A 17,114-nucleotide genomic window follows, 5' to 3' on the forward strand; every position below is an offset into this window, starting at 1 on the left:
GTTCCCAGCTTTGGGTAAAAGAAAAGACAGGAGGATCAGTTAATTACGATTTTATTTAAACATATTTCCCTCTCAGATTCACTCACTTATTGCAGAGGCCCTTCAGGTTTTCTAAGCCTTGTAAAAGAACTCAGAAGGTTGGGCCTTTAATCAGGCCTTTTGCATATACCCTTAAAGTTAAGAACTTTTCAGCACCCCCTTATAAATGAAAGCATTGACCTTACTCGTATTTCCTCCTTTTGCTACTTACCAGCATTCCGAATTTTCTTTTTTTATGAATGTAAGTTCAAACATTAAAACTATTTCTTAGCTGTATCATATAATTTTCTTGAATTATCTTCAGATTTCATTTAACACCTCAACTTGAAACAACTTAGTGGATAAGATTACTGGCTTCATGGGTTATATACTGAACATTGAAATCTTCTGCAGATATTTGCGTATTGTTTAGCCCCAGGTCGATCCTAAATAAGAACCATATCGCATATGAGAGAGATTTGATTGTTATTTCTACCACACAGAAATTGAGTAGGATAATTTTAGCTTGTCTAGATATTAAAAATATGTTTAGAATTTTCTGGAAAGGAGGCCAATAGGAGTGACCACAATTTAAAGCTGGTTTCTAATGAAAACAGAAACAATTTGATATCCTTTGTTGCACTTCTACATGAGGTGGAGGATAGTGTTTATCTTTCACTGTGTTCTAAATCTACTTAGTAATTCGTCTGTTAAATTGCATAATTAAAGCCAACTGTTCAGTCTACATCTAATTTAATGTTAGTTTGTCAATCAGCAGTTTATACTAACAAACTTTTTGTATTACACTTGATTTGTTTTTTAAGAAATATACTTTAGGGAGTTGTTGCATAATCCTAGATTAATTCTGACTGAGTCAACTTATGACTAAAGACATTCCATCTATGACCACCCTGCCTTTGTTGCAGGGGAGTATGCATTGTATTACCTTAGCTGCTCCTCAACTACTGGTAGAGTTGTAGAGGTCCTGTTGTGATATAAGGCCGGGCTTCATCATCATAGCCTGGTGGAACTCAACCCTTGCCAAGTTTTACAATCAGTTTCTTTAGAGACAACAGGAAGAATCAACCCCAGTCTCAAGGATTAGAAGGCAAGGTTGACTTAGGCAGGATTTTAACTCAGTGCAGAGATCAGGAATGAATACTGCAAAAGAATTGTAATCAAAACTCTAATGAGCCTGCTTATTCACCATCTAGGACTACATAAATCAACATGCCTTTTCTTTATTTAAAATAGTCACATGCAATTTGAAGGACATTGGGTTATTATTTCTAATCTGAAGTAATATAATTTATGTGGCTCAAGATGAATATGAACTTACAGTCTGAAAGATTGTAGTATTGAAATAAATCACATCATAAATATAATGACAGTCTACCACAACTAAGTTTCCCATAAAACTCTAGTACAAATTCTATAACTATACATCTAGGTGAGCTGAAACAAGACTGATTTTCTTGAATACATAACAAAACACTTGCTACAGTGGTGAAATACAAAGCCATACATATTCTTTTCAAATGATGTGAATAAAACAGTAAAATGAGATGGATGCCTGGAATTTCTTGCTTAGTCAGGAGTGAAGTGTAATTCCTATGATTCTTTAGAGTCTATGAGATTGGTGTGTATGTAGAAAGGAAGATGTTCTTAAACTGGAGATGGCCTGAATATTTAAAACAGTGGAGTCTACTAGAAGCACCCTAGAACCAGATGGTGGTTGGCAATGGATTGAGTCTATGACTCATTAGGCTATGCTGGAGATTTGAACTTAGAATGCAAATAACTAGAGCAATAATGCAAGGTAGCCTCTCCACCACTTCCGATTACTGGTACTTTATTTTATCAATTGCAGGGAGAAATTTGACCTTGACAGGATTAGCAATAGGAATGCAAGAAGCTGACATTTTCTCTGATGCTCTAACAATAGCCACTTCACAGGTCAGTTGAATTATGGGGTCATGTAGCATGCAACTGCATTCATCATCTGTTGGTATATTCCCAGATTCTCTCGGGTGACCCATTGAGCAGAGTCCCAGTCAGTCCATATCTCTACAAGACACCTCTTCATCTGCTGTAATCATGTGGTATGTGGTCGACCAACACAAGCCGTCAACCCAGCTGGATCCTCAGTGAAGAGAACATGGCAAGCAGGGTCTAACTCAGAAAATCAAGCAACAAGGCTAAACAGTCTGAGTTGGTGCTCCCGAATCGTACAAGTAACTGGATGCAGCTGAGTAGTTGGTTGGATACGAAATCTGACAAATGATAATCCATAATCCTACGAAGTGCCCTGGAACCAAAGGAGTTCAGGTGGCTCTCCTAAGAGCCCTGGACAATGTCCAAATCTCACAAATTTAGAGCAGGACAGATACTTTAGGACCCAAACCTTTGTCCTCCTGCTCAGAAGATATCAGCATCCTTTTCCAATGAGTTCACAACTGCATCATCTTGTCCAAGTCTTTATCACAGAATTAAAATAAATTGCAGTATGTTGGCCTATCTTTATTATGTCCATTTAATGTATGTGTCAGGCACAAAGTGCAAATAAAATGTTTGCGTGTTTGGTGGCAACACTATCTCAAGCAAGTACTCCAAATGGTTGCATTTAAGGTTGTGAATGATCAGCAACTGATGAAGGCTGCATTATTTTCTAGTCCTGAAAGGAAAAACAGCTGGCCTTTTTTTTCTTCAGGGCTCAAACCAATGTAGTTTTGATACTTTAATAGCTGTATGGTTGCTATGAATAATCAATAGGGATTGAAAAGTTAAATATCTGTAAGAGTTTTAACTATGTCTTCATAACTAAAGTTACAACAATGCTTATTTGATGTGCAAAATTAATTTTGGTGTTGTTGAAAAAGAAGAAATGCAGCTAAGCATCACCTTATCTCCTTGTTTAATAATCCTTTCTATTATAGGCATAAGGCCTGAAATTTTAGAAGAGGTGAATAGTCAATTACATCAACCCCAGTGCTCAACTGGTACTTATTTTATTGACCTTGAAAGGATGAAAGGCAAAGTTGACCTTGGTGGAATTTGAACTCAGAACATAAAGCTAGAAGAAATGTTACCAAGCATTTAGTCCAGCATGCTAACAATTCTAGGTTGTCATGTCTTTGAAACATATTTTCAAGGTGATTATTCATTGAAACAATGCATGCATCCATATTGCACATGGATGATAACTGCGTGCAAAAGGTGAACATGCATCATTAGTGTAATAGTGTTAAGTTAGAAATAAAAGCAACTATTTCATTAATATATGAAGAAATTTAGGGAAGGGACATAACCTAATAATGAAGTGCATCTGAGTTGTTAGAATATGATTCTACAGAAACTGTATCAGTGTTTGCTGAGAAGGGAAAGAGAATGAAAGTGATAAGGGATGTGGTCATTAATGACAGTTCGTATCACTTTTGCAATGTTAGAAGTGAGGGAGATATATTGGTAGTTGGCAGTGTGAGATTGACTGTCCCTTTTTCAAATATGAGACACACTATTGCTTGTTTCAACAAGTTGTGATGGATCCCTGTAGAGGAAGTAAAGATTGAAATGTTTGGTGGAGTGCCAGGGCTAGAGGTATTTTTTCACTTGTGATTGGATTTCGTTGTATATATGTATGTACACACACATATGTGTATATGTGTTTGTGCATGCATGCGTGCGTGTAAGCAACATTGACAGGAAATCAGGATCTTTATTTGCAGAAGTACTACTTAATTAGAAAACTGTATTATTTATACATTTTCGAGGATCATTAATAGACTAAGGAAGGTGAAATGGCTTTCAACTATAAATCAAATTCTTACTCTATCTTACTCATTAATGTGCGTTACAATTAACATGTGCAATAAAGCTGGGTAAGTCTTCAGAAATGGTGAAAAACCAGACTAAATACCTCTTAGAACTTAGTTTTACTACTCTGAGTTCAAATCAACAATCAATAAAATAAGTGCTAGCATTATATTGAGGTTGAGTTACTCTGCTATAGCTCTCCCAAACAAGATGTGATCATATGCTTAATTAAAAGAAATCAATATTAATGTATATAGTGATAATAGCAGCAGTTTATGTAGGAAAAAAAATCTATCACTTATTACTGAGAAAATATGTGAAAATGAAGTCATTTATCAGAATTAATTAATCATATAAATTTTATATGGTAATGTAATTAATTGTTTTTGCTTCTTTTTCTCTTTTAGTTTCTGGTTTAAATATCTGTGAAACAGTATTCTTCTAGTTGCTTGATCTCATCAAGAAATATACCAATTCCATTTACTTTCATCGTCATCATCATCATCTTCATTACAGTCTGTGTGATATTCATTGTCCACTTGATTACCAAGATGTTTTCTAGAATATATTTTTCTCCAAATTCTCCTGTAAAAAAAATGAAATTATTTATTTAACCTTTTAGCATTCAGATAACTCAGTCAAATATAAAACTTTTTTTTATTCACATTCATCCTCATCCTCATTTAACATCCGCTTTCCATGCTGGCATGGGTCAGATGGTTTGACTGGGGCTGGTAAGCTAGAGAACTGCACCAGGTTCCAGTCTGATTTGGCATGATTTCTGTGACTGGATGCCTTTCTTAATACCAACCACTCCAAGAGTGTAATGAATGCTTTTTATGTGCCACCAGCACGAGTGCCAGTTACATGAGACTGGCATCAGCCACAACTATGATTTCACTTGGCTGACATTGTTGGATTGGTGTGAGAGGCTAGATCTGACCAGTTTAAACATAAAACAGGTAGACTCTTCAGGTTGGATATGGCTAATTTAAATGCTAAAAGGTTAAATAATGAATTAACTACAGTATTATTAATTAACAATATAATAATTGCTTCTAATTTAGACATAAGCCTAGCAGTTTTGAGGAGAGGGTTTACTTGATACTATGAAACCCAGTGGTTGACTGATATGTTATTTTATTGACCCCAGTACATAACTGGTACTAATTTATTGGTTCCAGAGGGATGAAAAGGAAAGTTGATTTCAAATCAGAATGTAAGGAGCCAGAACAAATACCAGGGAATTTTATCTGACACCCTAGTGATTATGTCAATAATAATAAAGGTTTCTAAAATAGACACAAGGCATGAAATTGTGGGAGTCAGTATTAATCAATTCAATCAACCTCAGAGGAATGAAAGGTACAGTTGGCCTCAATGGAATTTGAACTCAGAATGTAAAGCCAGAGGAAATGCTGTCTAGCATGCTAACAATTCTGCTAATTTGTCATCTTATCTCCCTGTCTAATGATCCTTTCTACTATATTTTCTAAATTTTGGAAGAGAAGAATAGTCAATTACATCAAACCTAGTGATGAGCTGGTACTTATTTTATTGACCCCGAAAGGATGAACGGCAAAATCGACCTTGGTGGAATTTGAACTCAGAACATAAAGTCAGGAAAAATACTGCCAAGTATTTAGTCCAGTGTGCTAGCAATTCTGCTGACTTGCCATTTTGTTCCCTAGTCTAATAATGACCTCAAATTTTGACACAAGGCCAGCAGTTTGGTGGGAGGGACTAAGTTAATTAAACTGGCTCCAGTGTTCAACTGGTACTTATTCAAACAGACAAACTTTCTCTCCTTACAAATTTGTGATCATGTACTAATGTTAGAACACATTTTTTTAGAGTTAAATCTTACAAAGATTGACTTTTCATTTTATTCGCTATTTTAAAAGCACTCAGCACACTCTGTAAAGTGGTTGGTGTTAGGAAGAGCATCCAGTCATAGAAACCAAGCCAAATCAGATTATGGAACCTGGTGCAGTTCTTCTGCTTACCAACTCTAGTCAAGCTATCCAACCCATACCAGCACAGAAAACAGATGTTAAAGCATGATGATGACAATGATGATGGTGATGATGATGTTGATAATGAGCTATAAAATAGTTCCAGGCAAGTATAGATTCATTCAAATAGACTACACTTCTCTCCTACGAATGTTTGGTCTTGTGCCAATATTAGAATACAATTTTTCAAGTTGTTGTTGTTGATACTACTACTACTACTACTACTACTACTACTACTACTACTACTACTACTACTACTACTACTACTACTATATCTTATTAATAACTTTGTTCAAGATAAAATTCACTAAACACATTGAATAATTTGCTCTTCTTCCTACTGAAATGCTAGGAAAGAAATAATAAATAAATGTTTATAACATGTTGTACAAAAATAACATAGTAGTTAACTGATGAACAAAAACAGCCAAAAAATATTATGGCTCTAAGAGTACATGTCTGAGTGCTTGAATGGCACAATAACAAGAGAAATACTAGAAGTTAAAGTTTAGAGATGAATAAATTCCTTTCAAATTCTGGCTGTAAAGAACACAAGTAATCTGAGAGGCTTTGTGATATTTGATAAACGATATGAAAAGTAGACAAGGGAATGTGTCTTATCTTTCTGAAAAGTCAAGTTAGATTATGTGAAGGTGAGAGGTGTCAAGTTCAACAATATAATTAACTAATTAATTGTTCTCTTCTAACAAACTTCACACACAATCACAAGTTTCTAAATTAATTTTTAAAGCTAAGCACTTTCCAAATTATAAGGTTCTATGAATATCCTGGGTTTCTGTGACATGAAGTAAATAGTATCCCACAACTAGCTTTTCCGGTAAGAGGGGCTGAAATGAGCACTGACAGCTAACGAAATACTTCTCAGTTTTAAATTATTCTAATCTTAGGGTAAGAATTAAACCACCTAGTTTAATTCCCTGCTACAAGAGAAGCCTCTATACAGTTGAACAACCACATAGAGACATCAATAGCTAATATTGCTGGTATAATTTAAGTATCATAACTACCAATATAACCTTTCTTTAAGATGTAAGACCAAAGCTCCTTCAAATAATGTCCTATATCTTAAAGAAAGTATATATTAGCCACAAATTTGATCATAAGTGTGCTCTGTCAGATCTGAGCCTGAGGCTAAATGACACAATAATGTAAACTGTGCAATGTCATTCTCTATGGGTTAGAAATATTATATATCTGGAGCACTAGGTCAGTGGAAAGTAACTAGTGACTACACACATGGTATATTTGATTGATCAGAGCTGGCCAGGTTGGAAGATGACTCTACACAACAAAAAATTGGAGTTCAGCCATGGATGTAATCCAATAATCATGGAAGGTTATGAACTAATGACCTATGCCTCTTAGCTAGTTGTCTAGTCTATTATCTAATTGATTCAGTTATCCTGATTTCATAACCTAATGTACATGTAATACCAATAAGGTAGAATCACTCATCAAAACAGAGCAGAAATATCTCCCACAAATCATCTTAAATAGGGAAAAGACACATTAAGTAATGTAGTCCTTTTTTCTGCACTATCAAGATTTAAATTAACCTTAGAGACTTCCTTAACAGGTACTATGTGCTTATGGAATTTTCATGGGAGAATATGAAGGTGATTTTCTGTTGCTTTCTTTTGGGCAATTTTGTTTGCAAGAAACCATTTTGTTGGTTGGATACAAATTCCCTACTCAGAATATAAAGAGCTGGAACAAATACCACAAAACATTTTGTTCAGTGCTTTAACAATTTTGCCAGTTTAACACCCTGGACATGCATTTTAGTTTATTGACCTTGGAAGGATGAAAAGCAAAGTCGACCTTGATGTGATTTGAACACTGAATATAAAGAACTAAAACAAATACAAGGTAATCTTGTTTGCCACTCAAATGATTCTGTCAATTTGAAGCCTTAATATAATGCCACATCAAGCCGGTGTGACAGAGTAGGCTCATCAAACTAGTACGATTTTAGGCTCAAATTCACGGCTTCCGCATTGGACCATAGTCGGTGGAGAGAATATGCAGAGGTCCTCCAATCCAATATAATGTTACACAGTCCTAAAAAGATATGAGAGATGTGGTTGGTGTACCCTTAACCACAAGGTTAGTATGATCAAAACAGACCTGAAGCTGAACAACAAGTCGGTTGATTTTTCTATATCTGGGACATTTTTACTCTTTTATGCTTTGCTGCCTGGTAAGGGGATTGTGTGGAGTTTCAGTATTGTATGTAGCATAGTATAGCACCACTTCAAGGATAAGTCTTCATGACATGTCTGCAGTAAGATTAACTTATTCTTTTTGTTTAGTCCAGATCAAATCTCAGTGGGCAGCTTTTTGTTCAAAAGAGTCCCAGCTGCAATTATCGTTTTTTGAGACAGTGAACTTTATCTAAAACTATATTATCCTAAGTCCTTCTTTTTTTAAAGGCATTATGGTGTGATTTGAGAGAGATTTGACTGCTATTTCCAGCACCATACTTCTAAAGATTAAACTCATTCCTCACTACATTCCATAGTAAATTAATTGTCATTAATTCAAATACTGAAGTTGTCTTCCCTTGTTCTTTTTTTTTTCAACATAATTAGTAATTTAGAAAACAGTTATTTGCATTAATGAGGGTGTAATTTTAGTTAATTAAAATTGCTAGGTTTATTACATTAGGTATGCTAGCATCCATTTTACAATTTTGTTATTTCTTAACAGGCTGAGCAAATTCATGGAGGTATCCTTGTTGGCTTATGACTCTTGCTAGCTCTGTTATCTATTCAGCTGTAGCAAATCTATGGTAGTTGATAGAATGATTGATTTAAGAAAATGAAGAAAATGATCACATCACTATGAAATCAATATGGTTGTTTGAAAACTACCATTTTTCAAATATTGTTGTTTATTTTTAATGGATAAAGAACTTTATAGTTATAGAGGAGACGAAATGGGATCATGTAGTTTTGTTTCCTCAAAGGCTATTGACAACTACAAGTGATGTTTAACACTTTGCCTACCATGGGAGTCACTTGTAACTTGCTATGCTAAATTGTTAATATACCATGGGAATCACAGGTTAAAAAATTGAAAAATGCATAATTTGTAACAATATTAGACTGCTGGCACAAAAAAAGAAAAAAAAAAAAAATATGAGCTTGGTAGTCAAAGTGTTAAAAGCCTTAATCTTTAAAGTAAAATTATGTCCTTGTTGTTGTAGATCAACTCACATCAAATAGAGACTTACAATAAAAGGCATTCTAGCCTAACCATCCATCTTTTATTCTATTCAGTGTGTCTAGGATCACATTAGCCAATATATCTTGCTTTTCTTTAACGTTATATGATGCAATTTGAGAGATTTAGCTACCTATTTCTAGCAGACCAAGCAACTACATAGAGGTTATCTCATTAGCACAAGCGCAATTAGTTTATAAATCTTAGATTACCCAAAGCTCATGACTATTCCTTTTTGTTTTTAGAGCATTACATTACTAGGATTCAGGTTTTACAAATTAGATATACAATCAGTGACCTCTAAGTTTTTGTAAGTTATGGGTACTTTTGAAAACGTATGTTAGAGTTATCTCATTATCAGTATGGTCAGTAGAACAAAGCACATACACACACGTGTACATATACACACATGAATACATACACCTACACATGTGCATGAATAAAAGCAAAAACAAAAAAACCCAAAAAACAGCAACATACAAACTAGGTATAAGTACTTTAAGTTTTCCACACTTTTAACCACTAACCTCATCTTTTTCTACACTATATTTGGATTATGATATTTTCACATAACCCTCTATACATACCTTTTCTCTCTCTCTGTCTCCCCTCCTCTATACATAGCTTTTCTCTCTCTGTCTCCCCTCCTCTATACATACCTTTTCTTTTTCTCTCTCCTCCCCTCCTCTATAATACCTTTTCTCTCTCTCTCCTTATTCTTCTATCTGTCTGCTTGTATATATCTTATATCTTTCACTTGTTTCAGTCACTGGACTGTGGCCATGCTGGAGCACTGTCTTGAAGGGTTTTAATCAAATGATTTGACTCCCTAGTACTTATTCCTGAATGCAAGCAAACCAACACAAGTTGTCAAGTGGTGATCACACACATACACTTTATACTTGGGGATGGTCATATTTTGCCAGTTAAACACACACTATGTATTTGGTCTTTACTTCAGCTTTATCATTATTATTATTTTAATTTCTCTGTTAAAGCTCTTAAATTACACGTCCTGTGACCTCATCAGCAACTCTCTATCCCATGTGTCTCCTCTTGTTCTTTTTATTCCATTATATATATATATATATATACACAAACACACAATGGGCTTCTTTCAGTTTCCATCTACCAAATCCACTCAATTGGTAGGTCCAGGGCTATGGTAGAAGACATTTGACTAACATGGGACTGAACTCAGAATGTAAAGGGAAGTAATCAAATTTTGTCAAGTGCATTTTTACTGACACTGAACTGATTCTATCCGTCGTCTGCTCTTATGCCTATAAAATAATTAAAAGTAAAATTAGCCTCATCAAATAGGAAATCTTAAAATACTATCCCAACGACATTATCTTTAATCATTTATGAAGCAATCTTGCAAAGAATGGAGAAAGCTAATTGTAATCAGTTACTTATGGAAGTTGTTGAGTCAAATACAACCAATCAATTAAGAAATAAAATTGATAAATTACTGGGGAATGTGATACTTTCTGAAGGTGTTCATTATGAATGACTAGGCATTTACAAGATTTGCTCTTCTAGTCATGAAAATCTATAGAGTTGCTGTTTAACCTCAAGTCAGGTCTGATTGAATAAACTTATGATCAAAGTTGTTCTAGTTACAACTGGTCAGTCAAATATCTCTTCCTTCTTTTTAAAGACATTATGGGAGATTTGGCTGTTGTTTCTAGACTGCCAAACAAATGCATAGAGTAGCAGTTCTCTCTCTATGACTTAGGATCTCCTTTTATTTACATGGATTTTCCCAATGGATCCCAAGCTTTTCAAAGGTCTGTCTACTTAGCTCATGGATTTCCAGTAATCTCTTTGTGGAGCCCTGGGTTTCCCACTTCCATCTACACTTTATACAGCTGTCCTCATCCATATGCATTACATGACTAAACCATCACAGCTATACCTGACTCCTTGTATACCTAATTTTTCTCTCAACATATCTGCACTTTGTTGTACATGCACACATGCACACTAATGTTGCATATCCAGTGGAGCATACTAGCTCTTTTGTCTTCATATATCCTATACATGTAGGGCCTACATCTCAACATCCTAGGTTGAGAACTATTGGCATAGGTTCCTTGGTTCAAATCTATAAAGTTGGATATGTAAAACAATTCTTACCGGACATCTCTTTCACTAGTGTCTGCCTCTATGATAGCTTCTTTTAGATAACCTTCCATTTCAGCACTGCTGGTTTTGAAGTATTCATTTTGTTTTATCCATTTATGTAATTCCATCTATATATATATATTAAAAAAAAACAGATTATAATTATTTCATATATTGTAATGGTGAACATTTAAGTGAAAAATTTCCTACATAAAGCTTGTATCAGACTTTGAAGTTTCGTCCAGCTACACCATTGTCAGATTGCAATGCATTAGAGTTAGTTTTTACCTTTAAATAGTCTCTGTTACTCAACATATATATACATTTGTTTAAATATATGAGCAAATGTATATATAGATGTAGGTGTGGCTGTGGTAAGAAATTTCTCAACCACACATGGTTCCAGGTTAATTCCACTGCATGATAACTTATATGCATACGTGTGTGTGTGTGTGTGTGTGTGTGTGTGTGTGTGTGTGCACACTCGTACAAGTGTTTGTGTGTGTTTGTCTTGACATTGCATGATAGTTGTAAATGAGTTTCACTGCCATACAAACAGTAGCATTCATTTCCAATATTCTGTGAGAACATGTCTGGCCATGAAGAAATATTAACCTTACTTGGAAATGAGTGAAGGTTGGAGATAGGAAGGGCATCCAGCCATAGAAAATGTGCTTCAAAAATAATCTCTCTAACCCATGAAAGCATAGAAAAGTGGGTATTAAATGATGATAATACTCATCATCATCATTTAATGTCCGCTTTCCATGCTAGCATGGGTTGGACGATTTGACTGAGGACTGGGCTACACCAGGCTCCAATCTGATTTGGCAGAGTTTCTGCAGCTGGATGCCCTTCCTAACGCCAACCACTCCGAGAGTGTAGTGGGTGCTTTTACGTGTCACCGGCACTATTAAGAAATAAATTTTTAAAATGTTTTTTGTGTTTTTAAATAACTCTCTACTATGGTATTTCGGAACAGTCTCAGATGAAGTCACTTGTCAAACAAGTAAACTTCTAAAATATGAATATATATATATAATTATAGAATAAAGTTTTCACACTCAGTTTCATATGATTTAATTTCCAAAAATTATATTTTGTTATAATAAATACTATTAGTCAAAATTAGTAACAAAGAAGGTCATGCTGAACTCTGTTCTTTTAAAGCTGAGATTGAATTCTTTTACTTTTACTTGTTTCAGTCATTTGACTGTGGCCATGCTGGAGCACCGCCTTTAGTCGAGCAAATCGAATTGTTGATTTTATAAAAATATTTTAAGAAGATCATAGATTACATTTTTTTCTTTCATACTTCTTATGCAAGCAGTTTGGTTAAATAAAAGAAACAAAAACAAGATACTGTTTCAACTTATATTTCGAGTATATTTACAATATCTTTTGTATCTATGAAGTACAATTTATGGACCACCATGTTGCATGTAATATGCACCAAAGCTCTGCCTGTCATGGAGTTTTAAAATTTGTTTTCTGAATTTTTGTAGCAAATTATCATCACCATTGACATTTAATGTCAATGTTGAAATGTTCCATGCTGAAATGGGCTAGATGGTTTGACAATATCTCATGACCCAAGAACTGCATCATGTTCCAGTGTCTGCTTTGGCATGGTTTCAACAGTTGAATGCTTTTCCTAATGCTAACCAGTTTTACTGTATGTACTGGGTGCTGTTTCTTGTGCTACCAGCACCAGTGAGACCACCATGCAGCTGACATACCTGCACAGAACCAAGTTTAACGACCATAAGCCCTCCTTTGATATCCAGAGAGATTTAAAGTCATAGCCTTGGTTAAGCATATATGGTAATTGAAAGAAAGCACTACAGATCTGAAGTACTATGAATTGCAATATCGAGTGGAAAATTCTGGAGAAATATAAGCTTTATCTTAACAGTAGCAGAAAGTGCAGACTTTACTTAGTGGAGAAAAAGTTATATTTAAAAAACTCACTTCACCCAGACACCCAGCTGTATAAAGAAGTGTCAATTGTTAAATGTTGGAAGTGCATGTGGAAAAGGTAAACCTAGGAAGATGTGAGGTCAAGTGGTGAAAACTGACCTCAATATGTTGAGCCTCTCAGAGGAGACAACAGGCAACCAAGATGAATGGCATTATGCCATGCTTGTGGAGACCTGTCCATATCAATAAAATTGAGGCTATGTCAGGCCTTCCCTCATGACTCATCTATTTTCTTCACTTCCCACTACACTGAATAGATATCCTCTGTGTCCAACTAATTCCCTATCTCTAATAATTTGTCAGTCAGTGCACTTCCTATTCTGTCTTATTCATGTTGTACCTAGATTTCATATCTTTTTTGTTCTCTCTCTCACTTTCCAAGTGGGAAAACCATGTATTCACCTTTTCAGCAAGATACCTGCTCCTCTCCCTCAATCATAGTTTCTTATTTCTCCAGTCTATACTCTACTCAGTCAAGAGGTCTTATGTTGTAGGTACTTGGCATATTCACCAACGTTGATGCCATGTAAAAAGCATCCAATACACTCTGTTAAATGTTTGACATTAGGTAGGGTACCCAGCTGTAGAAACTATACCAAAGCAGACACAGAACCTGGAAGAGCCCTTTGGCTTGTCTGATCTTGTCAAACTGCCCAACCCATGGAAAAAAGGGACATTAAGGATGATATATTTATGATGGGTTTCTTTCAGTTTCCATCCACCAAATCCACTCAAGGTTTTAGTTGGCCCAGGGCTATAGTAGATGACACTTGCCCAAGGTGCCACACAATGGGGCTGAATCTGGAAGCACGTTGCTGAGAAGCAAACTTCTTACCACACAGCCATCAATTTTTATACATACATTTTTCATTGGTGATAAAATGCAACACAAGACATTTAAAGCCTGGTTTTAATTGGTAATCAAACATAATATACTACACTTGGAATATATAAAAAAAACACATCCAGTAATTGCAACTGATAATGCTCAACTGTGATAAAAAATGGCAAAAACTACCACAGTGAAACTAATATTACTTGGAAATAAGCTGTGAAGCTACTAAGAAATAAAGTTATTTATATAAACAAGAAATTTGGAAACATTCCCATCTATATATTGTATCTTTTATCTTCTTTTATCTTTTACTTGTTTCAGACATTGGACTGTGGCCATGCTGGAGCATCACTTTGAAGGGTTTAGTCAAATAAATCAACTCCAGTACATATTTTTAAAGTCTGGTATTTGTTCTGTAAGTATCTTTTGCTAAACTGCTAAGTTACAAGGCTGTAAACAAACTAACACCAATTGTCAAGCAGTGGGTTAGGGGTAAATACAAAAACACACACATACATATATATACATATACATATGGTAGGCTGTCATACAGTTTCTATCTACCATATTCACTCAGGGAGCATTGATCAGCCCAAAACTGTATTAAAAGACATTTGCCCAAGGTGCCATAAAGTGGGACTGAACTTGAAACCACATAGTGTCAAAATGAGCTTCTTAACAACACAGCCATGACTTATTAAATTTTAACTTTTGTATCAGGTCATTAAGAATGAAATGTTCGATTTTCTTATGCACCAAGTTTGGCAGTCATTAACTCTAATGTTTTATCCTGACAATTCTTTGTTTTACAACATTGAAGAGTTACATCATCACTTTTTGAAATGCAATTCATGATGTGTGATTATATTGTGAGTTTTTCTTGTAAATCAATTTTTGTGGACCCATGGATAGATAAAAAATCCGTGTTGCTTATGAATAGAGTTCTGTCGGGGAACCAATGCATCTCAGACAGCTCGAAACATCAATGAGGTGTTTGGTGAAGATGTGGCAAATAAGTGCACTGTATGCTGATGATTTGAGAAGTTTCAGTCTGGTAACTTTACTCCTGAGACCAAGGTGGATAATAATGAGCTGGAAACTATAGTGGAAGTGAATACATCTCAAACTATGCATGAGTTAACAGCAAGGTTTGATGTTTCAATTCCAACTGTATTGGACCATCTGAAACAAATCGGCAAAGTAAAGAAGCTGGACAAGTGGGTACCACATGAACTGAACAAGCATCAAATGACATGTCATCTTGAAACTTGCTATTCTTTACTGTCATAGCACAAAAGCAAACTATTTTTGCATCATATTGTTACGTGTGATGAAAAATGGATTCTTTTCAACAATAGCAAGCATTCTGCACAGTGGTTGGGTAGAGACAAAGTGCCAAAACACAATCCAAAAAGAATATTCACCAAAAAAGCTAATGGTGTTTGTTTGGTGGTCCAGCACTGGTGTCATCCACTACAACTTCATGAGACCTGAAAAGTCAATTACAGCAGATGTATACATCAACCAATTGGATGAAACTATAAGTGAACTTGCAATTAAACAACCGAGATTGGTCAATAGAGACAGGCCAATTCTCTTGCAAGACAATGCTTGACCACATGTTGCACAAAGAACACTATTCAAGTTACAGGAACTGAACTTGGAAGTAGTTTGTCATCCACCATATTCACCAAACTTTGCACCAACTGACTATCGTGTTTTCCAAGCATTAGACAACTTTTTGCAAGGGAAAAACTTCAAATCTGAAGAAGATGCAAAAAACAGCCTTTTGTGATTTCATCACCTCTTGCTCTCCAGAATTCTTCGCTGCCAGCATAAGCTTTCGATAAAATAGCGAAATTGTGTGGATACTTTCATTAACTACATTGCTTTTTGCTGAGATATAGTAAAATAAACTTTCAGTTCAAAATCGGACATTTCATTCTTAATGACCTGATATTTTTCAAAATGATAGTAATCATATTGGTTTCAGAGTTTGGCCAGGGCCAGAAGTTCAGTGGGGTGGGTAAGTCAATTAAATTGACCCTGAAAGAATGAAAGGCAAAGTTGTCTTCAAAAAATCTGAACTCAGAATGTAAAGCTAGAAGAAATACTGCTAAGCATTTTGTCTGGTATGCTAACGATTGGAGCTGGTGCTTGAGAAGACATGTCAAGTGAAGTGAAATTATAGCCATAGTCAGTTCTGGTGACATATGAAAGGCACCTGTGCCGGTGACACATAAAAGGAACCCATGGTGGTGACATAAAAGGTACCCAGTACTGTCTGTGGAGGAGTGGTTGGTATTAGGATGGGCATCCAGCTGTAGAAACCAAGCTAAAACAGACTGGAGGCTGGTGCAGCTCTCCAGTTTACCAACTCCAATCAAATCGTCTTACTCTTGCTAGCATGGAAAACGGATGCTAAATGATGATGATGATGTCAAAGAAAGTAACAGGAATAGTAGAGTACTGAGCTTGTAATATTTAAATTCTGATTTCAAATCCAACTAGGGATGAGGTTGCATTTTAAAGATCCAGAAGCAATAATTACAACTGAGGTAATACTATACATATTGGAGTTAATTCCAAGCCCATTCCTCACAAATTTTTGTGTCTCATTGTCAAAATTACAAATTATCTCTTGTGAGTGAAAGGCAATTCTATCTTGAATGCAAATTTTGTGTAAATTTTGTACCTGCTTGGAACTTACCTTTAAATTTTATTTTTGTTACCCAAGGCACAGGAGTGGCTGTGTGGTAAGTAGCTTGCTTACCAACCACATGGTTCCAGGTTCATTCCCACTGCATGGCACCTTAGGCAAGTGTCTTCTACTATAGCCTCGGGCTGACCAAAGCCTTGTGAGTGGATTTGGTAGACGGAAACTGAAAGAAGCCTGCCGTATATATGTATATGTATATATATATATATATATACATATAGCATATTGACAGACTGGTTACTGGTCAATCTTATACACACAAGTACTATAATCCTTTTAGGATCTCGAAAAATCTTTTTTCTTGAACCTTCTGATTCTTTTAATGTGCTAGTTTCCTGGTATTAAATTGATATTAATT

General features: G+C 35.3%; 1 protein-coding gene across 1 annotated transcript in view; it reads right to left on the minus strand.

Annotated features, from left to right (window-relative positions):
* Nucleotides 1-4,081: 4,081 nt before the first annotated feature.
* LOC106879060 (uncharacterized) overlaps nt 4,082-17,114 on the minus strand; it is a 38,269-nt gene continuing 25,236 nt past the window's right edge. The window contains exons 7-8 of the mRNA XM_014928487.2: nt 11,235-11,350; nt 4,082-4,416 (exon numbers count right to left, since the gene is read on the minus strand). Of these exons, the coding sequence (XP_014783973.1) occupies nt 4,290-4,416; nt 11,235-11,350 (243 nt within the window). The 3' untranslated portion in view covers nt 4,082-4,289. The remainder of the gene's footprint in view (nt 4,417-11,234; nt 11,351-17,114) is intronic.

This window comes from Octopus bimaculoides, chromosome 4 (genome assembly GCF_001194135.2).
Source record: "Octopus bimaculoides isolate UCB-OBI-ISO-001 chromosome 4, ASM119413v2, whole genome shotgun sequence".
NCBI lineage: Eukaryota > Metazoa > Mollusca > Cephalopoda > Octopoda > Octopodidae > Octopus > Octopus bimaculoides.